Source organism: Aquila chrysaetos, chromosome 21 (assembly GCF_900496995.4).
Source record: "Aquila chrysaetos chrysaetos chromosome 21, bAquChr1.4, whole genome shotgun sequence".
Taxonomy (NCBI): domain Eukaryota; kingdom Metazoa; phylum Chordata; class Aves; order Accipitriformes; family Accipitridae; genus Aquila; species Aquila chrysaetos.
Window position 1 is genome coordinate 16,896,260 of NC_044024.1, and position 21,911 is coordinate 16,918,170.

At 39.6% G+C, this 21,911-nt stretch overlaps 1 protein-coding gene across 2 annotated transcripts; it reads right to left on the reverse strand.

The window, feature by feature from the left end:
• Positions 1-11,480: 11,480 nt before the first annotated feature.
• FAM199X (family with sequence similarity 199, X-linked) lies at positions 11,481-21,869 on the reverse strand. Of its 2 annotated transcripts, none has more exons than XM_029996688.1 (6): positions 21,570-21,869; positions 18,427-18,646; positions 16,506-16,655; positions 16,013-16,174; positions 14,617-14,877; positions 11,481-13,696 (listed from the first exon to the last, which is right to left on the reverse strand). In XM_029996688.1, the coding sequence occupies exons 1-6, from the start codon at positions 21,755-21,757 to the stop codon at positions 13,526-13,528; spliced, it is 1,152 nt and encodes a 383-aa protein (XP_029852548.1). In that variant the 5' UTR covers positions 21,758-21,869; the 3' UTR covers positions 11,481-13,525. The 2 variants fall into 2 exon arrangements, with proteins under 2 accessions (XP_029852548.1, XP_029852549.1); XM_029996689.1 differs by having other exon boundaries at positions 14,612-14,877.
• Positions 21,870-21,911: the final 42 nt, after the last annotated feature.

A 21,911-nucleotide genomic window follows, 5' to 3' on the forward strand; every position in this document is an offset into this window, starting at 1 on the left:
AACAGTTCCAGCATGTTCACATTGATCATCACTAAACTGCACAGAGGCAGGCAGTCTCAGTTGTAGTTAAAGAAAAAAAGCACTACCACAGAAGCAGCAACGAGTCCTTGGCTCTTTTTTAAATTCAAGTTTTATCACACTGATATGCCCTTCTCCAGATGTATTATCCAAGGTTGCAAGCATTCACTGTAGGTAGTGTTTTTATTAAAGCTTCACTGATGCATTATGAAATTGCAGGACTGTGCCTCTTCCTTTAAAGATAACTTTCAGCTTCCATAGTCACAAGAAACCCTGAACACATACCCTCTAAATCCATAACCAGAGGTCAGCTGTATTTATGCATGCATGCAAGTATTAATGATTTTTTTAAAGTAATTTCCTGGTGCAGAGATCTAACTCAGACTTTTTAGACACTGAGTAGGCAATACAGGGCAGGTGTGAATTCTTCAGCCTCTCTAAACCTTCTGGTTGTACATATTGCTCTTTAAACCAAAGTTTCCTCTGACAGTTGTAGGGTCGTTTTTGTTTTGTGGTGGGTTTGGTTTTGGGTTTTTTTTTTTCTTCTTCTTCTTTCTCAGATCTGATACTCAGCATGAATCCTCTTATCACCTTAGCAATATACACAGATCAGCAAAAATATCATTTTGGATAAGATAGCATCTAGCTATATCAGTGTTTGTAACTTAACCTTTTTCGACCTTCAGGTACAGAGGTGGCTTGCTCTGCATATGCCAGGTTTTGTTTTGCTAAGTATGTCCCTCTAGAGTCCCGAACAAAATCAACAATCTTTGTCTAACGAGCAATTACATTTTTTTTCTTTTCAGTACTGCCCTACATTATGCAGCCTGTTATTTCATTTTGATATTTCCTACATGTCAGAAAACATGAATTATACTGTGCTTTCTGTCTGCTCCACTCTGTGGCGCAAAAAAAGCTTAATTATAGACTATATAGATATTTCCCCAATATTGGAATTATCACTAGTGCTACCTAATCAGGGCACATTTACCCCAGAAAAGCCTTTTTGGGCTTCTGTCACAAAACACAATATCCAATTATTATAGCAGCAATCATCCAAGTCTAAGTTTTGTTTCACTGGGAACCTTTACAACGTTTTGTATTCTTAACACCCCCATCCTTCTCCAGGCACATTCACAGCAGGCATTTCTATTATTGTGAAGCATGGTACAAGTACCACTCACCTTCGCCTTCAGTCTTCACTTTTGGTTACAAGCAAAGGCCCTGGTTAAGATTGTAGTGCTGCAGAGAGAAGTCTGAAGAAAGAAGATTCACTTTCAACACAACAGCTGAATAGTAAAGAGGAATAGCAACAAAGCACACTGTCAAGAGATAGAGCCAAAGAACAAGACATGAGCCATGAGATGTTATGCATCTCCTTTCCGGACCTAGTGCTCTCTTTGCTGCACCAAGGAGGCAGATCCTCGCCATTATGGAAAAAAAAAACCAAACCCAAACAACAAAAAAACCCAACAAAACCACCAAAAAAACCCAAACAAAAAAAAACTCTAACATGTTGATTCCTGTTCTTGAGCAATGCAAGTCTTAGCAAAGGACAGTATAGCTCCTTTTAGACTTTTTTCTCCTGGGGGAGGGCATGCTGCAAGGGTTTACTGTTTCTTAACACAAAGCAATTAATAAAAGTTCTCTTAGACAATGACTATCACTTTCCATAAACACTCTTTAGCAGTGCATTTTTAGAAAACCATGCTGATGGCATCCAACTAGAAACGCAGTGCTAACACGGCAAAGCCAAGCATTCTAGTAATGAGCGAGGGTTGGGTTTACTCTGCAAAATGTATAGCAAAATTATCTCAAAGTAGAGTTAAGAGTACTTGTTAGATTGCAGAGAGCGCCTTCAAAAGAAAAATTCAGAAGCAACTAGAATAATACTGATTTTCAAGGTTAAATTAGTTTTGGTTTGCAGACACAAGATCATTACTGCAAATGGTTTGGCTTGACCAAGTAGAATAATTAAGTTTCAAGGAAGGGAATGGTTACAAAAAAAAAAAAAAAAAATTTTTTTTTTTCCCCTGTACTCTGCTTTAGGTAAACTGACATCATAAGTCCTTTAACAACAGTACTGTTCAGCTGTATTCCCAGTCCCGCATTGACAACAAGGCAATTCTCTGAATGCAGAGAAGATAAATGGAGTTAATGCCACTAAGCAAACATGACATTTTTGTTGTACTGTGATCACAGATGAGTCACTAAGTAAAATGATTAATCACAAATCAATGTTACTAGGCTCATTTAGAGATGATTCTCCCTTTGCAAAGCAGGTAGAAGCTCTAAATTTATAGGCTAATGCGTTTATTCTAGCTGTAGCAGTCTCGTTATTGGTCTTAAGCATCAGAGTCTGCAGGAAATTTGTGCACAATTAAGCTAAAGTGATGACCTCCTTATACACATTTTGGCACTTTTTTATCTGATAGTCTGTTGTGCAAATATATAAATGAATTGAAGCATTACATAGAAATTACAGCTAATGCAATACTAAGAAAAATAGACATATACCAGAATTTTAATACATATGCCAATAAGGTATCTAGACCATAAATTACACTCATTTTATCAGTCTGCAAATGGGTTTATCAGTCCACAAATGGGTTTGTACGAAGATTTTAGACTGCTTCATTTTCGGTTGACTAACATTTGTAACTACTACAAACAGTTTTATGATCTAAATTGTTTCAGGAGGAAGTGCATAGATTTGTTGAGCCACATGTTTATAAGTCATACACACACTGTGAATACTTTCTATTTAGTAAATAAATTCACCTTATTTAAATATTAAGCAGAAAAAAATGTTCTTTCAAACTTCATAAAGGCTTGTTAGCACCATAATGCTTTTTTTCTCACCATTAATTTAATGAAATTAAATACTCACATAGACTCATGCACATATCTTTATCTGCCTACCTAATCTGCCAATATAAATTGTTTCTGGAGTGATCATTTCGAACCTATCCAACCCACAAAGGGTAATTTTACAAGGCAAAAGATTGTACCAATCCCAGACATGATAGGCCCTGGATCCCTGTACTACCAGACAGGGACTATTTCAGAGCAGAGCTGGCTGACTATCAAACACGATTTAAAGAAGATTAAATAAATACATGACAATTTGATCAACTTTCAATTATGCTTTCAGAAGGGAGTCATCAGTTGAATATAATAAATATACTCGTGACTGTATGGTGAAAGTCATATAGTCAGCACCATAATTCACAAGTTTTTAGACCCTCCTAACACACACAATGTTTTTGCTCCGCTCAGCAGTATTTGTAATACTAGGAATCACATAGCCATCTGGAAAACACAAGGTTTACACTGACACTGCAGTTAGATTCTCCACAATGTAGCAGTGTTAATGAAGGGATGTGTTGGCGAGGTCCCCAAGCTGGTCCACATTCTAGTAGAGCAGAGAGGAGTTGCCAAGTAGAACCATCCAAGAGTTGTGAGGTCCTAAGCAAAAATAATCTATAGTAACTGCTAAGCAGCTCACACTGCTCTTGTCAGAAAGTACCAGCCAGGTAGGGAACACACCACTGTGCTCTGGCTTAGGAAAAAGGTCAAGTACAAGATCTTTGGACATGCACAAAACTGTCCTGCATGTGGAGCATTTATTGCTCAAAGAATACACCTGTCATTAACAGTTCTTGCATCCTTCCAGTGCTCCTCAAGACAGTAATTGATGCATTACACCTTTAGAGATCTCTTGAATGCAGGAGATATCAAACCTACAAAGTGATCTAAACTATGTCTGAAAGAAGCTGTCCATACATGAAAATTGACCAGCTATTAAAATGAACTTGTCTCAGCTCTTCCTTTGCTCCTACTATGCACAATGGAAGGTGAAACAAAACCCTGTGACTAACCTATTTATTTCTACGTTGAACAAAGAAAGCAAGGACTAAATCAACTGCCTTTTAACTAAGAATGGAAACAAATACCAAGGAATGAGAATTACCTAAATAACTACGAGGGCCTACAATGATTTACAAATACCTTTTCAGCAACTCCTATGATGAACTGCCACGTTGTACTTGCTACTTACTGTTTTCAGGAAGTATAGACAGGAACTAGGTGACAAGAAAAACATGTTAAGAAAGCTATGTAGACATTAACAGCTCTATGTCACATTTTAAAGCTCTTTACTCTGCAATCATAATTTAAAACTTTACTCCCTCCTTTCAAGATTATTTGGGCACACGTTTTCCCTCAGGGAGATATCCTAGAATTAATGACTTAAAAATCTGCTACTGAGAGCCTGAGTAGGAAGCGTACCTTCACAGGAACCACGTTACAGACTGGCATCTATGCAGATGTTAAAGTGCTATTTTGAACTTGGCACTGCAGCTTTCAGACCATTTGCTCTGTATTTTTCCGCATTTACAAGCCAGCAATAAGGAGGGATAAGCAAAGCATTCACAAGAAACTTTACACCATGGTCACAGTGGAACTAACAACCCTTCAGATCAGTTCCCCATTTTCAAAGGAAAAGTGCATTTGAGTGCCGAGCCATCTCAACTCTTCCGCAGCAGAAGCAGCATACTGCTGCTAGACATAAGGCAACTTACATTTTGACGATATACTGGTATAATGCAGCTCATTAAACTCAGATGGCAATATTCAACCAACTGATATGATTAGGAGCATGCTGTCTTCTTGCAAGGCCATGCTGTAGCAATCAGGAGAAACACAGTGCATGTGCTGATGAAGTCCAGAATTTCACAAGTACTAGGTCAATGACATCAGTTCTCCCAACACTGAAGAAACAGCAGCCAAGTATGCTGCAAAGGTGAGCATCGCTGGGTCACAGGATTTGCACAACGATGCTTCTGTGAAAAGAACTTAGAAGATACTGCTTTTTCTAAGGGGAGCGTGGCTAATGCAAGGACCAGACACACTGTTTCCAGCAAGCGCCTCAGATCACCCTGCAACCTGCCAGCATGCTCAAGGCCTGCCGACAGCAGTTTCCCAGCTGAACATGAGAAAGTATCCCTCTACTATAGTAATGCGACAATTTTAAACCAAAGACCTTATAAGCCATACACTGAGCAAAGATTTGTCTAAATAAGTATTTCACTTGATGACTAGAACTTGTACATCATGTTTTGTTTTTATGACAGCCACTGACACAGAGATAGAAGAGGATGAGTCACTAGCATATCTGCACAATCACATATGAGTGCTCAAAGCCTTCCTAATTCTGCACAGGACCATTAAAAGCTTGACTTCCAAGAATGAACCTGAGATTCCAGGGAGAACTCCTCACATGTTCTCTGTGGTTATAATATGCATTCGTAAGCTTTTTTTAAAGCTAGCAATAATTGTCAGACAAGTAGAGAGGGGAAAAAAAAAAAAAAAAAAAAAGACTTAACTACAGAACAGCTCCCATTGAAGCAGTATTTTCCTTTGCTCCAAAGGAAGCCCCAAGCCCTATTCAGAAGTTATTCCAAAAAATAAAGGTAGTCAAGCTACACCTTCTCTCCCCTGCATCCCAAGGGACAGACAGGTGTCTACATCATGATACTTAGCGTATTAAAAGCTGACTGCTTGTTTTCTATCATCACCTAATATTTTCAACTGCAAAATTCTCAGCCCACATTGAGGAAGGCTGAATTTGAAACAGACCAGGAAATTTAAAGCAGCAATACAGTATGCATACAAAAGTTAACATTAAACAGGAATATACTTCCATCTTTCAATTGCAGTAAGTAGTACCAGGCAAGAATTAGCAATCACCATGAACAGAAAAAGCAATTTTCCTTAGTCACTGGAAACGTTATTATTGTAAAACTAACTCTTAACAGACACACTCCTCCTTCAAAAACAGCATAAGAGGAGAAGCAAATCCCCCTAATATTTTTTTAATAGGACATAACAGAATAAAGGAAAGTGTTTGTAGCAAAGCAACGTTGGCAGCTGTAATCTCAAAGGCGAGTAAGATGACTACAGTGCTCCCTCTAGTGGCAATATACATGGGAGACTTACTTGCCTTCCGTTAAAATCACAGCAAATCGGTGGTCAAACTAAGTTTCAGAATTTGTGGCAATACAGCAGGTACTTCAACTGAAGTAGCATTAGACAGACTACAGCCCAGATGAATTACCGCACTCCAGCCTCAGGAATGTGGTCTACATTATGGGAAACAAGTTTTTACACTAATAATGCTGCCAAGTACAAGCCACTGCAGCATGCAGAAAAGAGCATGAAATGAAGTCTCAGATCAGAAATGTGGATTTGAATTGAAATTCAATCTCAGCACCAGAGAAACCATTTACAAGGGATGAATGTTCCAGAAGGAGGTGAAAAAAAATGTTTTCTATCCAGTAGAACACAGGATACTTTGGAGCACATACAAAGCATCTCAGAAAACCAAATTGTAAATATTTCTGTACTGGGAAATGTTTGGATCAAGTGTACGCTTCAGGCCAGTAGTTACGAGAGGGCTGAGGACAGCATGGTCATAGCCAACGCCATATTTCCCTATCAATTTAGGAAAGGAAGTTTATCAAGTTGTTTTGCCAGTGTGGAAATTTTGGTTTGGACTGTGCCCAAATAGTGTTTGGCCATCAAACAAGGCCTTCTCATTGCAGTGAAACTTGATACACTTGAGATAAATGAAGAAACATTTAAGGAGGGTTAGTAAGAGATCCATAACAAGCAGTATTTAGTTGTGACCACATGACCTCACTTGACAGACAGGCAGCTGCTTGCCAGAAGGTTTAACAACTCATCCATGCAACTGTTACCTCCATAATGAACTGCTGCAACGGGACTTACTGGGAAAGTTCAGAAGTCCAAAGCAGGGCAGACCAGCTCACCGCGCTCCTGTGATTCAGAAAGCATAAGCATCAACTTCTCTGCCCCTTCTAGGTGCTATCCAGGGAGCAGCAAGTCCTTACTACAAGCGACCACCACAACAGACTGAGGTTCTTGGCAACATTTCAATTTGTTTTGCTGCAAGAGACTCTGCACTGTCACTCACCTTTGGGTGAAAACAGACAAAAAACACAAGCAGGTTGCTGAAGTGAAGGCAAAGCACCCCAAGAGCAACAGCTTCTGCAGTTACATTCTGCAGCCTCCCAGTCACAGACTCCACAACAATTAAAGGTCTCTGACAGATCGACAAGACTTGCTGTGATATGCAGTGTTTCTGCCCTCACCTGTCCCTCTCCATCCCACAGTATCTATAAAAACAGGCTGGGATGGTAACGTTTGGTCCATTTCAACTTCCGTAAGTGTTTGATGAGCCTTAGCTGGGATGAACAAGGCATTTTACATCCCTGAGGTGCTGGAGGAGACTTTCTGAACACTGAGGAATACATCCTTATGCCAGCTATTCTCTTCTCAGGTTTTCAGGATTTTTGTGCTGGATTCCAAGGGAAAAAAGGAATTTTCATAATACTACACTTGAAACTTCAGTATTGCAGAAGGCAACAACACAGAACATACAGGCTGGCAACTGTCCTCACTGGAGCTTACTGAAAAAACGGTGACAGCAAAGCCACGGCCACTGCCGCGTCCTCACTGGTGCTGCATGTCTTGGTGTGCATTACCACAACTTCTGGTATCCCCAAGCACACCTGCTTCTGCTGTAGCAAATGAGATCTGGATTTACAATAGTGACACACAGGTGCCTGCATGATGAACTGTAAGAGCATGGTAGGTTGTCAGCTTATAAGTCCTGTTAGGGCTTTTAAACATCACAGTATAGGTCATGGTTTGATGGCTATGGGTACTGAGGGTGACAGCAGAAGAAGATTCAGAGTTATTGCTGGCAATAAAAATGATTAGACTTCCTATGCCCACAGCGACATAGTATATAGCATATATATAAAAAAAATCCCCTGGCACAGAAATAAAAATTAAGGACAGATGGCTTTCAGTACAAGATCTTGGGTTATATCATTCACAACAAATAATTGTTTTCCTATGAAACAATTCTGATCAGATTTTGTGGATAACAAACCACACCAGTTAAAGAGGGACTGATGTGCTTTCTGCCAAAGAACAGTTAACGTGCCGCTTTATTTGTACTTTCTACCTGAACAGTGAGTATGCAAGCCGTATATATGAATGCCCCTGCTCTGAAGAAGATGCCACATAGTTTCATCAGAATAACTTTGCTATGTCATCAATTTTAATTCCAACCTGTACTTCAATATGCACATAACTATTTTCAAGTACAATGAAAACTTAAGTCAACAGCATCAGTCACCAGCATTGCAGCTTTCAGTAAATCCTTCACAACTTCAGAAAAATCTCTATAAACATTGTGTAAAGTAGGTACAGAATGTACAGAGGACAGTTTTCTATACAAAAGTGCATTTTAGCAATACAATTAGCAGAGAACCTGGGAAAAAAACCACTCTCAATTTAAGCAGTACCATATGCTCTAATCTATACCTCCATCTCTCCCCCAAAAGAGGAGGGGGAAAAAAAAAAAAAAAAAATAAAAAATCACAAAACCCCACTTTCCCCTTCCTTTGGTTATGAACTATATTCAAGGCTTCAACATTACAATTTTTTTTTAAGTTGAAGAATTTATTTGTAATTTGGAAATGTTTTAAAATGAGAGAATGCAAGTATGATTAATCAGAGTTAACAGTCAAAACAGACAAGCTTTGAATATTACTATGATTTTCCCTTGATAGATTAATAAACTATCTTTGCAATCCTTAAATGGAAAATCGCATGTTGACTTCTCTCTTCTATGCCCAAGAACTGCAAGATCAGTAAGCTAAAGAACATTAAGCCAACAAATCTAACAAAGTTTTCCATGAAAATCTGGCTTATAAGAATGAACTTCAAGAGCCCCCAAAACAGTCAGGTTTATTATTATTTATAGACCAATGCATCAACCGATTTCAAAGCTGAAAAGACTGTTAGGAGAAAAGAAATGGCTTCAGGCCATTCAGTGTAGATGAACAGTAAATATTGCCATTTTTGTATGTTTCTATATTGTATATGCACTCTGATGTAAATGTGTATGAATAAGTTCAAGCAGGCTGGTTGGTTTGTTTTTTTCCCCAGAGAATGATCTTCACAGGTTTCAGACCACAAAATGAGAACTGAAAGTTAAGCCCAGGAAAGTCATGCAAAGACTTCTCTTGCTCTTCTTAGTAAGCATCCCATACTGAGCATACTATAACCATCTTTTAATCAGTTTCCCAGATAAAGAAAAATAGATATTATCTTAACAGAGACAAAGGGTGACATTAGATACACACACAAAAATTAGACAGGTTTGTCAGGAAGCTAGCTTTCTTCCTCATATTTAAAATCATATTAGAAAAGAATGTTCTCTATTGTTTACAGTCCTCTTGCAATCAGACTTTCAGTGCTCCTTCTAAGCCTTTTTAGCAAAAAAGTTACCATGGAAGCAAACCATTAATGTTACAGAGTGTAAATTGATTACATTCATGTTACAGTGGGTACAAAGCACCTAGACATATAGCTTCAGTACTATGGAGCCATACAACTATGAGCTTTTTCCTGTTTGTCTCTTATTTTGCTTTTAATCTTGACATTTTTTATCTATGAATAAAAAGCAGAGATTTGATTCTTTTTTGAAAAAGCACTAATAAGAATGCATGATTTTAGCAGTCTGCTACTCTTCTTTATCTATCTGAACCCAATAATCCGTAGATAACTTCTGTAAAACAAAGTGGTAGCCACAATGGCCAACACTTGAATCAGCAAGACCAGGTTTAATTAAAATTCCAACTGTTTGACTAATGACACGGATATCCAATATAAATTCATAGAATCATAGAATCATTTAGGTCAGAAAATACCTTTAAGATCATCAAGTCCAACCGTTAACCTAACACTACCAAGTCCACCACTAAACCACGTCCCTAAGCACCGCATCTACGCTTCTTTTAAATAACTCCAGAGATGGTGCCTCTACCACTTCCCTGGGTAAGCACACAGCATATTGTAGGGAAAGACAAGAATCTGACAAAAACACCTGCCCCCTCCACAAAATGAGTGCGTCACTAGAAGTCGGAAGGATGAGAAAAGGGAAAAAAATGCAAACATGTAGAAGTACGTGGGAACTCTTGAATCCCATAGTTACTTCAGGCCTGAACCTCTGAGATGCCAAGTACTTGGCAAAGACAACATTCAGGTAAGCAAGATGTTATTCTGCAGTCTTGTCAGAACATTCAGAGTTTCTTAGGTTATAAGCATCCTGGGACTACAAGATTACAAAGCTATAAATTATTACCACGGAACCCCTGGAAATCCACTCTCTTCTATCGTTTTAACTGTCACACAAGTGACTGAAGTACCCAGCTGGAGATGACATACCACAATCAGCTACCGTGGCACCCAGGACTTTTTCATCCAATGTAACAGATGATCAACTGGACCCATCTAACCACTTAGATTAATCTATACTTACATGCTCACGCTAAGACCAAGATGGAAATACTATCCTCCCTCATTTCACGACCTCTGGAAGCTAGTAGACAGGTGATCAAAAAGAACTGTACCTCATCAAAATGAGGGGGTCTTCTCTCAACAAAGCCTGAAGGATTTTAAATGCTGAAGAGCTGCTGAAACAGAATAAAGCGACACGCTTTCATGCTCCACAACGCTGATATCACACCTTTCTTACAATTCATTTCAGTGTCTCAGTTCTCTACAGCATTAAGTGTGCGTTTTTCATCAGTGTCCTGGTTTCAACTGGGATAGAGTTAATTTTCTTTCTAGTAGCTGGTATAGTGTTATGTTTTGGGTTCCGTAAGTGACACACTTTCATGCTCCACCACGCTGATATCGTGCCTTTCTTACAATTCATTTCAGCGCCTCAGTTCTCTACAGTATTAAGTGTGTGTTTTTCAACAGTGTCCTGGTTTCGACTGGGATAGAGTTAGTTTTCTTTCTAGCAGCTGGTATAGTGTTATGTTTTGGCTTCAGTACCAGAAGAATGTTGATAACACACTGATGTTTTCAGTTGTTGCTAAGTAGTGTTTATGCGAAGTTGAGGATTTTTCAGCTTCTCATGCCCAGCCAGCAGGAAGGCTGGAGGGGCACAAGAAGTTGGGAGGGGACACAGCCAGGACAGCTGACCCCAACTGGCCAAAGGGGTATTCCATACCGTGTGACGTCATGTCCAGTATATAAACTGGGGGATGACTGCTCGGGAATTAACTGGGCATTGGTCAGCAAGTGGCGGGCAATTGCATTGTGCATCACTTGTTTCGTATATTCCAATTCTTTTATTATTTTTGTCATTTTATTATTCTTATTATCATCATTATTAGTTTCTTCCTTTCCGTTCTGTAAAACTGTTCTTATCTCAACCCACGAGTTTTACTTTTTTTTTCCCCCGAATCTCTCCCCCATCCCACTGGCTGGAGGGGAAGTGAGTGAGCGGCTGCGTGGTGCTTAGTTGCTGGCTGGGGTTAAACCACGACATTGGGGCGGGGGCGGGAATCACACTTCAAAGTCACTGCAGAAAATAAAGGTTGTACTGAACTGTGACAGTGTACACACAGCAAAATGTTTCATGATGAATTCATCCATTACAGCCATGGTAAGTTGCAAGAGTTCAACAGCTGCACCCTGAAATTAGCTGAACGGACAGCAATTCAATTTTCTCTTCCAAGATATTTAAAAGAAGCTCCAGATTTCAGTCAATCTAAATCCTCAGTCACTTGTATACTGTTAAGAAGTTTTTGGTATTTTTTCTAGAAGGGAGGGAGCCATCAACCAGCTATCATGCAGTACAACCAAATACTGACAGGTAACATTCACTTCTGGTTAGTGGCCAAATAACTGGCCACACAGGATAGCTAACACTCAAGTTTAAAACAACATTACATAGTTTTTCATCAGTCGATGGCCAAGTCTGGGTACCTGTTGTCTAGCAGCAGTAAGAGTGACTAAGTTCAAACATACTAGTTTGACTATGGACGTCATTTATTTCTTATTGAAGCCCTTTCAGAGGCCATTGTTCAGATATTTTACTGGTCAGTTTAGTTTGAGGCTACAAGGAATGCCACTTCTGAAAGAAAAATACTTCAGCTGTCAGGGCTAAGTCTGTGCAGGACATGTAAAATGAATGTGAGTAGTCCTATATAAAGTTGATCATGCAATTCTGCAGGATTGGGCTATATCCTGCAGTTACAGGCACCTGTGGCCCACACTGAACTGCCAAACTCCTTAATTCACAGGAGCAAAATGAAAGTAATGAAGGATCAAGATAATGAAAAATTACTTCCTAAACTCAGAACTAGAAAATACTTTTATACTCTTTTAAGTTTCACACTGAAATTTAGAAGTATGATTTTTATCTCAGCTGTGGGGCGAAGGAGTTCTGTAACAAGTAGTTCCAAGGTAAAGACAAAAGCCACCTAACAGATTGTCAGAATTAGGAAACAGGTTAAAACTACTTTTACCTTCCTACATGAAAGCCACAATTTTTCCTTGTTTTCTTAGCAAGAGAAATTTCAAAAGCAGATAGACAACAAAAGCAGAATTCTGAAACATGTAATGGTGTAACAACCCACAGAGAAGACGCATCCTCAGCTAAACATACAATTAAAAAGCACAGCTGCATTAATTAAGTTCTCCTGCCAACATGAATCTAGATATGCTTCTGGGGAAAAAAAACACCAAAGTTGCGTGCCACTTGTTTGCACTTCTGTTTCCAGTAGCATTTTTAACTATTGTAGTGTCCTAGACAACTTAATTGCAGATTAGTGTACTTTCAATGCAAAACGATGTTTGCATTTGAATCTTTTCATAGCAATACTAGGGATGTACTGGTCAACCATTAGTAACAATCATACTATAAGATATTGAGCAGCAAAATAACTGTCTGAAGACTAAGCTTGCAAGTTGTTGTTGTTGTTGGTTTTGTTTTTTTTAATTCTGCTTCCTAAAGAACATTATTAGGTGTTATTTGTGTTACAGATTCCCTGCACGAGAAGTTCTGTTTCTTGTTTTCTATGTAGTTTGAGATAAGTCCTTTTCTAGAAGTTGCGATTTATCACAGTACTTTGATTTTCTATGATCCAAGAGCAAGACAAAGAAAGCCCTATAGAACTAAAGATTTTTTTTCCTCATGCTAAACAATCTTCCTAATAATGGGAAAGGAAGACAGAACAAGCCAAATGTAATATTACAAGTTGGAAAAAACAAAAAAGCTGAAGCATAGTAATGCATGCTTAGTGTCATCCAAACGCACCCCTAGACTTATGCATTGCAAGTAAGTTAGCATGTTAGACAAGTTCAAATTTCCTTAAAATTGTATCTATTCAGCAGCTTTTCAGAAGACAATTAAGTTTCTGAAGTCTTTGTTGCAAAATTAGTCTCAAAAAGCTGAAGTTACTCAATACTTAAACCTTCTTACCAAAATTACACTTGAGAAAAGATCGGGTTTATATTGTTAACACTAATCAAATTTTGGTCAAGAAATATATGTAAACAATAAGGATAATACATTTAAGGCTTAGAAAGAACACTGATAAATTCACCCCTGTCACATCAAAACATCCACATCTCCTTCATGGTCCTCCTCAGTCACTTTTAAAGATAGCACTTCTTCATTAAGAAATAATCCACTCAGTCTTTCCTTACGAGCTTGTCTTTGTTCTTTCAGCTGTCTCTTGCGTAAGGCCTTTTGCTGTAGTTTCCGTTGCTTGGAACGTTTCTGTCAAAAGACAAAAGACACACACATACACAAAAAAAAAAAAAGATTTTGTTCTGTAGATTAGAAACCACCTTTAAAGCTGGCAAATATAAGTTAACCTCTAAAATAACGTCTGCTCTGAAAAATAACTAAAACGAATTCTCAGAGCTGGTGCAAACATTAATCCAAAATCGTATCTAATATTAAAATATCAAGACCATTTACCACATCTGAGTTATGAGGCACAACATCACCCTGTGATGTTGCATAGCTGAATCTTTGATTGGAAGAATCTTTATTGCAGGGGAAATATTACTGACTTACAATAACAACCTGAGATGTTGAAGAGCAAGCAGGAACTGCTCTTCTCCTCTACACCTGAAATTGAAATTATGGAGACAGGACAAGTGTCACAGTACTACTTTAATTGAAACATGCTTCAACAGGTCACTCCTCACCAAGTAATCTGATGAGACGTGTTGGAAGAATAAACTGAAGAAGCTTCAAAAAGCACGATGCAACTCCTGGTTGGGAAAAACACCCAAAACCCAAGATAGTCTTTACCATCCAGAAATTATGCCTAGACTAGGTTGATCAATCTTAAATTTTGGGGGTGTAAAACTGTGTGTTCATTCAAAGAATTAAGTTAGATGCATAAGCCCTTATTCAACCCACACTCACCTTATTCTAAACAAAAGTAATGAGAAGATCTACTACATACAAACATCAGGCTTTCACTTAGAAATAATGGGAAGAGCACAAGTTTAAATTCCTTATGGTCATGTCAGAGGAAACAGCCAGCATTGCTTTAGCTAGATAACTTCAGCAGATCCTCAGTTACTAACCATGCTCCTTCAGTACAGATATCCCAGTTAAGATCACATAAGCAACCTTAACAAGTTAGACAGCTTAATACACATGTACATAATGAGAAACTTTACTTTTGAATCCCGGATTCTTTCTGCAGCACTTGTGGACAAATTACTATCACTGTGTGCTCGACTCATGTTGGCACTCGAGTTTGAAGCGGAGTTAGCAACACTAGAACCACTGCTGCTTGCTGAGCTGACCATGCTGGCACTGCTGCTGCTGGCACTGGCACCACTCACACCACTGGTACTTGCACAACTGTAGCTACTCCTCTTCCAGCCTTCCCTTGCAGACCGTTGACGAGGTCCGTGTTCCTTGATATAGTTTCTCACCTTTAGAACAGAGGCAGCAGAATTACTAAAGCCTGATAAATACCATACTGAGATACTCCTTTTCATGGAAAAACCACAATTTGCCTGTTAATAATGATCAAGTTATTGGATCAGTTCAGTTAGTCTTTTAAAACTTTTTTCTGTGGCTGCTTAACTCCCAAGCCATCTGGCAGTCATCAGGAAAACTTAACTAAGAACTAAATTAATATTTACTTCATTATGGAAGGAAGAAAACTAAGTAACAAGCTTTGGGGTTCCCCCCCCCCTCCTTCCCCCCAAGTTTTCTACTACATAACAATAAGTTATACTAATAACATCAAACATACATACATACATATATATATATCAGTCAAGTTCAACTGAACTAAGCCATGTACCCAATGTATCAAAACCCTTTATTTTGCATATATATTCAAACAAAAGTGGGTGTAAGGCAAGCAGTACTTTTCTACTTTAAGAAGATACTTACAAAATGTTTGAAATATGAAATAGGCCAAGCCCATAAAAGCAGTGAATGTTTTCTGTTTTCAATCTTTATCTTCATCATAATCACAAATACAGAGTAACACTGAGGAGTTCAGTTTGGATACTGGATTTTTTCCCAGCAACACACCACAATAGTACAAAGACTAAGACAACGGTAGCATATGTCTACCGTACCAATCAGGTACCCTTCTTTGTTATAATCTGTATTTTGTACCAACTTTACAACACATTTTTCTATATCCCTTTTTACATGAAATTTATGGTCTTCCCCAACGAACTCCAATCCTTTAGGAGTTTTAAATACTAGTTTATATACAGTGAACAAATGAAGATGCTCAACCAGCTGATGGTCATGAAGTGGAATACACTTTGTCATAAGCAGTACCAGGCCCACAGCATAACTCATTACATGCATGCCAGCTTAGCCTTAAAGTGTATTGAGAATATATAACCAGTCTTTCATATAAAGGTTTAATACATACAACAACATGCTTTTGAACTGTTTTCCCTCATTGACAATATTGTGCTCTAGTGTTATCTCCCTATATCTAATGACTATGTATAAAAATTGATCGCAACTCCGTAAGAGATTTTGCAAGACATATCAGATGCTGAAACCCTGAAGTCAAATGTACAAACCTTAACTCACCTGCTTCAGTTTTTCATCTGTGAGACAGTTCAATTCAATAATGAATTCACTATCTGTAGGTGAGATCTGAGCAGTAGGATCAATAATTTTAATAATATCAAGTTGCTCTCGAAGGCCCATCTCTGTACTGACTTTGCGACTCAGGTATTCAATATATTCAACCTAGGACCCGAAGAAAGGCAGGTCATTTTAAAGTATTATTGATTCTAAAGAAAAAAGGACGGACCAACAGAATAAAATGTACTCAAATATCACATTTCCTATGATTCTAGCCTCATTGAGTATCCTCAAAAACTCAGGGTGAAAGCTTGAGTACATGTTAAACTGCCTACCACAGATGCAAAAGACAAGAAGATTTAGTTTCAAGAATCAAGTAGTACTGCATAGGTCTGCATTTACACCTACAGCAATCAGTATATCTTTTAAGATGTGGCACCGATTGACAGTTCTTCTGTATATTACAGTTCTCACATAGCAAAAAAGTCAATTTCACCTGTTCATCATTTGTCATTGCACTCCATGGAAGTTCATCGAGATTCCTGTGCTTGTTTTTCTTTTTTGGAAGCAGACAAGGAGAGCTTGGAATACTAGGTATAACATCAGAAAGTACATCACTCCCACTTGTAATGTCACTGCCAGGCAACTTGTAATATGCAAGAGAAAGAACAAAGCCTTAAAATACAGTAGGCAGATTTAAAATCATTCTAACACCATTAACAATTCAAAACACACCGTCAAATTAGCAAAGCATTGCTTATCTATGTACTCTAACAACTTCTTAATAATTACTCATAACCCTGCAGTACTCCTTTGAACCTTCCAACAAACAGTAAATGCAGCAAACTCAATTCACACTATTCTCTACTTATGAATCCTGTTTTTAAAAATTTGCATTTAAGAAAACAGCAGAATCATGTGGCATTTCAACTATTTCCTTTCTCCATCAGTGTAAATTGTCCATTACAATCCAAACCTAAATCTAAACCTCCCATTTTAAAGCATAAGTCTAGTTTAAAGAAGATAATTTCAAAGCAGGTTTGCAATTCATACCACACCCCACAATTACACAAGACAATTCAATTAAAATCACTGTCATTTTGCTGGAAGCAACTGCAGAACTTTAGCTAGCTTCATTTATACAACTAACATGTAATTTCTGAATGCACTTCCAGTTAAAGTGTGACAGTCGGATTACTCATGCTTAGATTCTGCCAGATAACACCATAAAGACCTACAAAAAAGTCTTTCCAAAATTCTACAAGTCCAATCAAGTATGTCTCTTAAGAAATGCTTGTTTTAAAAAACAAAGAATCATTTAAAAAAGCTAGTTACTAATCAAACATGCTGTCAGCTAACTAAGACATGGGAAATTGCTTCTTTTCAAAACAATCAACGAGTTTATCAGCCAATTAAAATTTCACAACTCAGTGAAGCTCTGAATCTTTGGGATCCAATGTCAGTTGTTCCTACAGGCTGTGTTATACAAATGCACTTGTAACTTCTGATACGATATACATAGCGACTAGCTGTTAGACTAAAACAGTAAGAAATTCAGAGCTAATCTCAGTCCATGTTATCTGAAGTTCATTTGCATCTTCTGGAACAGGATGTGCGCCTTCTTGAAATCAGTGTTTTCAGTCCTTATTCTGCACTTAGAAGACTCTGTACATGCTTTGACTAAGCTTTATGACAAAATTTAAAAGTATTCCTCGGTATATTCTGAAGCACCATGTTTCCTATTTCAAAGTTATGCATACGTTCACAGTTGATTTAAGTCTATAATGTAAAAAGTCAGTTTAAGTCTTTATATATAAAAAGATTTGCATATCACAATTGAAAAACTGCTGAACAAAGATGACTACCACAAACTGGAGATACCTGACCAGGACTGCATCCAATACAGACTAAGAAAAAGGAGGACGTGATTCACTTTCACACTTCTCCTGGTGAGGCAAAGTGAGCTCTGTACTCTTACCTGGCCCAGAAAAAAAGATGGAAATAGGCTATGGCAAGAGCTTCTACACTTGACCTAGGTGTCAGTGCCATTCCAAAGGAAGATTTAATACAACCAAATCACTGGAAGCAGACATCTATAACCAGATTTCATTACCAGGGCAGATCCTCAGTATAAAGGATCTAAGCTCATGACTACAAGACACATGCTGGTCACTAAAACCAAACTACCATAATATATAAGCACGTCTCTTTGAAGAGCCGACCTTCAGTGTCTCCTCCAGATTAAGAACGCTGGAATAAAATGGAACAAAACATTTTCTTTATCGCTGAACATTCAGATATCTGCTCTTACATTCAGTACTTACCAAAAAACAAATGCCAAGGACTTTTCAATTAAAGCTAAACCCAGCACTTAACAGTCTACACAAAAGTTTACACTTACAGTGGAACTAGTTTACCTGCCATTCAAACTCGCTGTCTGACCAATCCCAGTATGTGCTGATAGAAGAGGAGACATCACTGCAGACGCTACCCTCGGGGAACAAATCAAAAGAGGTGAACTCCTGGTCATCCAATAGAGAGTAACAGTCATCTTGATCACCGACTGAAACCGATGAGAACAGCTCCTCACTGCACTCTGAGCTGGCTACGCTGGTTCCACAAGACGTCAAGTTCCACCTGCAAAACAGGACAAAACAAAGAGAAAGCAGCAAACATTGGCATCATGTGTCCTGAAAAATTCTTTTAAGCCTCATAAAACTATCTCCACTTTGCCTGTCGGTAACATTACACATTGATTTTATTGAACTAAGTTATAATTATGTAAATTGAAGTATTCTATTTTAAAATATTTTTAAAGGTCCATAAAGAACACCAAAGGGAATTCAACATTAAAAACAGCAAGGAAAAAATGCATAAAAAGTTCATATAATTACACCTTTATTTTAGTATATTAACAGTTTCCAACCCAGAGCCATGATTCCTGTAGTGCATATATTGTCTTTTTTTTTTTCATTGGTTGGTTGTTTTAAATACACTGAACTAAAAATATAATTTCCCGTATGTTGGGATATTTGAAGTTCCATGTGAATTGAAATAAGCAAAACTAAGAAGTAAATCAATTCGAATTCAGGACAAATAGGAGTCAAAAATAAATTTGAGGTTGATAATCCCACACAAAACTAAGGCTTTGTAAGGAAAGACATTATGTATATACCCAAGGCTCCATTATTCACTATTTTCAACTCTGAATGCCAAAAATATTGGACATGCTGTTGCAATAAGACAGCACAAAAAGGTAAAGTGACCTGTGTGAAAATGCTACCATGCCAGAACTAAGCACTCTTTTCCCCTCAGAATTTCATTTAACAAGCTAGTTAATGCTGCTGCTAAAGGAAAGCAATTGAGGACTCAAACTTCACAGAACAGGTTTTTTTAATCTAATGAGAGTAAGCCAGAATTTAACAAGCTCGTGAAATGAGTCTCCATATCTGGATTTATTTTACATATTGGTAAAAAGTAGGTCTAGACAACCATGAGTCAGCACAGCACTGCAATATGGCCAAAACAATTTGAAAAGGGCTTCTAAAATTCACCACACAAACCCACACGATCAACTCCTTTTCCACCAGCCTATCCACTTCAGCCTGGCTAAATTAGAAAAACATTCCTCTACCCAACTGCAAAAGCTGAGCAATGCCATCACCCAGAAAGGCTGGTCCTCACCGTCGTTATTTAAGCTGCACACCAGCTTGGCTAAATATGTTTGTGATGGACTCACTCCCACATTTATTTGGCCAGCAGTGAATTAATCCAATGTTAAATACATTTCAAAAACTTTTCCTTTAGCAGATTCAGGAGATCTTGCCCTCCCTCCCTTTCTGCAACCTTTATATACATGCGAAGTTTCACTGGCACAGACTTCTGTGGGCAGGGCAATCAATCAGTACAGAGTAGAATATGGTGACACATGCGTGGTGACACAGCATGCCTTTGAACATTAACTGCAGCTTCAGTATTCATGAAATATCAATGAAAGGAAAGGTAGAGTAGACAAAAGTTTCCAGACCTATCAAAACACAGGATGAGGTACAGGGGCTTTACCACCAGCCAAGTACACACAGACGCTCCAGGTATGCAGTATCATTGCAGGTATAGGCAGTCAGCCCTCACCTTCTCATACCTAGGGGGCCCTGCTGTACTTGCTGGGGTGAACTGGATTAACAAGAAGTGGGAACTACATTAAAATCACTCATAACTTTAGAAAACAGAAAGCCTTATGCGAACACCACACATTGAGCCGTGCATCTGCAATGGCTTCATCAGGACAAGACATGGCATGTCCTTGCCCAAAGGAGTGAAATACCCACTCAGGAAGCCTGGGTTACAAACCTGGGTTTATAAAATGAGCAAGCCTGGATAACACACTCGGGAGTGAAAGACAATACAAAGAGAAACATACGATTTGGTGAATATCACACATTTACGTTACAGATATGCTACGAATACATCTTACTGTTTATGTTACAATTGGGTCTTAGGAGATAAGAACTAGATCATGGAAGTGTATCATATTTGATCGAGGCCCTTCATGCTGAATCATTTAAGAATCTATAATTAAGGACTTGCTCTTGTGAATGACACTTTTAAAGTGTAATATCCATAATTTCATACAAATTCAATTGAAAGATTACCTTATTATTCACTCTTCATTACAGTGTAGTAGAAACACTAATAACCAGCAAAAGTATCTCGCAGCTCTGGAAAAGGAACTAAAACTATCCCACACGTACGTTCGAGACTGAAATCTCACAAACCATTCTCAAAAAAAACTATCGCTATATTCAAGTTCAATGCTGTGCATAAATAATAGCAGGAGTAGGTTTTTAGGTAAGCAGGACTGTGGTTTTAATTTTATGAGCACAACTGGAATTTCTTTGGAGAGCTGCACTTGCATTTTCAGAAGAAGCCTTTCCTACAAATTACAGAGAGAACAATTTGCCCTTAATTAGTAGCATGGGATGGAAATGTTTCTGCAAGAATCGCTGCAGTCACCAAGCCGCCTGACTCATTCCGAACCCCTACAGGTTTGCTTGGTGTCCACGCAAGGCCTGCTTTTTTTAATTACTGTAAACGCACCACTCTCTAGCTGCCCATCCTACGGCGCTCAAACCTGCGTCTGAAGAAACTCGGAGAGGAATAAACGCATCTTAAAAAACGACCAAGCTCACGCCAACAACCGTAACCTTACCAGCCAAGACCGGACCGAGCTCATACACAGCCCTGCCAAAGCGAAGCGCAACCCAAGCCGGGGCGGGCGGGCGGGCTGCCCGCAGCAGCCGCAGCCGGAGCGCGGTCACACCCCCAGGCCGGCAGCGGGCAGGGGAGCGGGGGCAGGCAGCACGGGCAGCCCCGACCCCGCCGCTGCCTCACGGGCAGCCCGACGGGCCCCCGGCCACGGGCGGCAGCAGCCGCCGCCGCCGTCGCGCCTCCGGCCGCCTCAGCCTCAGCCCCGGCCCGGCCCCCGTCACCCCCGGCATCACGGAGCCGCCGCGGCCCAGCCGCCCGCGGTCCGCCGGGCCCCGCGGAGCCGCGGCCGGACCTGTTGGAGTGGAAGCGGTGCAGCGGGTCGGTGCGGTGGCAGGACGAGAGCTGGCAGCCGAAGTCGCTGACGTCCAGGCAGCCCTCCTCGCTCAGGCTCAAGCTGCCGCCCCGCGGCGGGTGCTGATGCGAGAGCAGCGGGCACGGCTCCTCGGGGGCCAGGAACTTCTCGTACGGCTCCTCGGTCATGGCGGCGAGAGAAGGAGGGGGAGGAGGAAGAGGGAGGCGAGCGCCTCACGCACGCAGCGGCCGAGCCGCCAGCGCCGCCATCAGCGGCCGGTCCCGGGACGCGCCTCAGGCTGGCGGCCGGCGCGGCGAGCTCCTTCCGGCGCCGGCCCTCTAT

Coding starts and splice junctions, on each gene's coding strand:
- FAM199X (XM_029996688.1), bottom strand. CDS start 21,757: ATGACCGAGGAGCCGTACGAGAAGTTCCTGGCCCCCGAGGAGCCGTGC. Junction 14,878..16,012: donor CAGATGAAAAACTGAAGCAG/GTGAGTTAAGGT, acceptor TCTGTTCTAAAG/GTGAGAAACTATATCAAGGA. Junction 13,697..14,616: donor AAAGAATCCGGGATTCAAAA/GTAAAGTTTCTC, acceptor GTCTTTTGACAG/AAACGTTCCAAGCAACGGAA.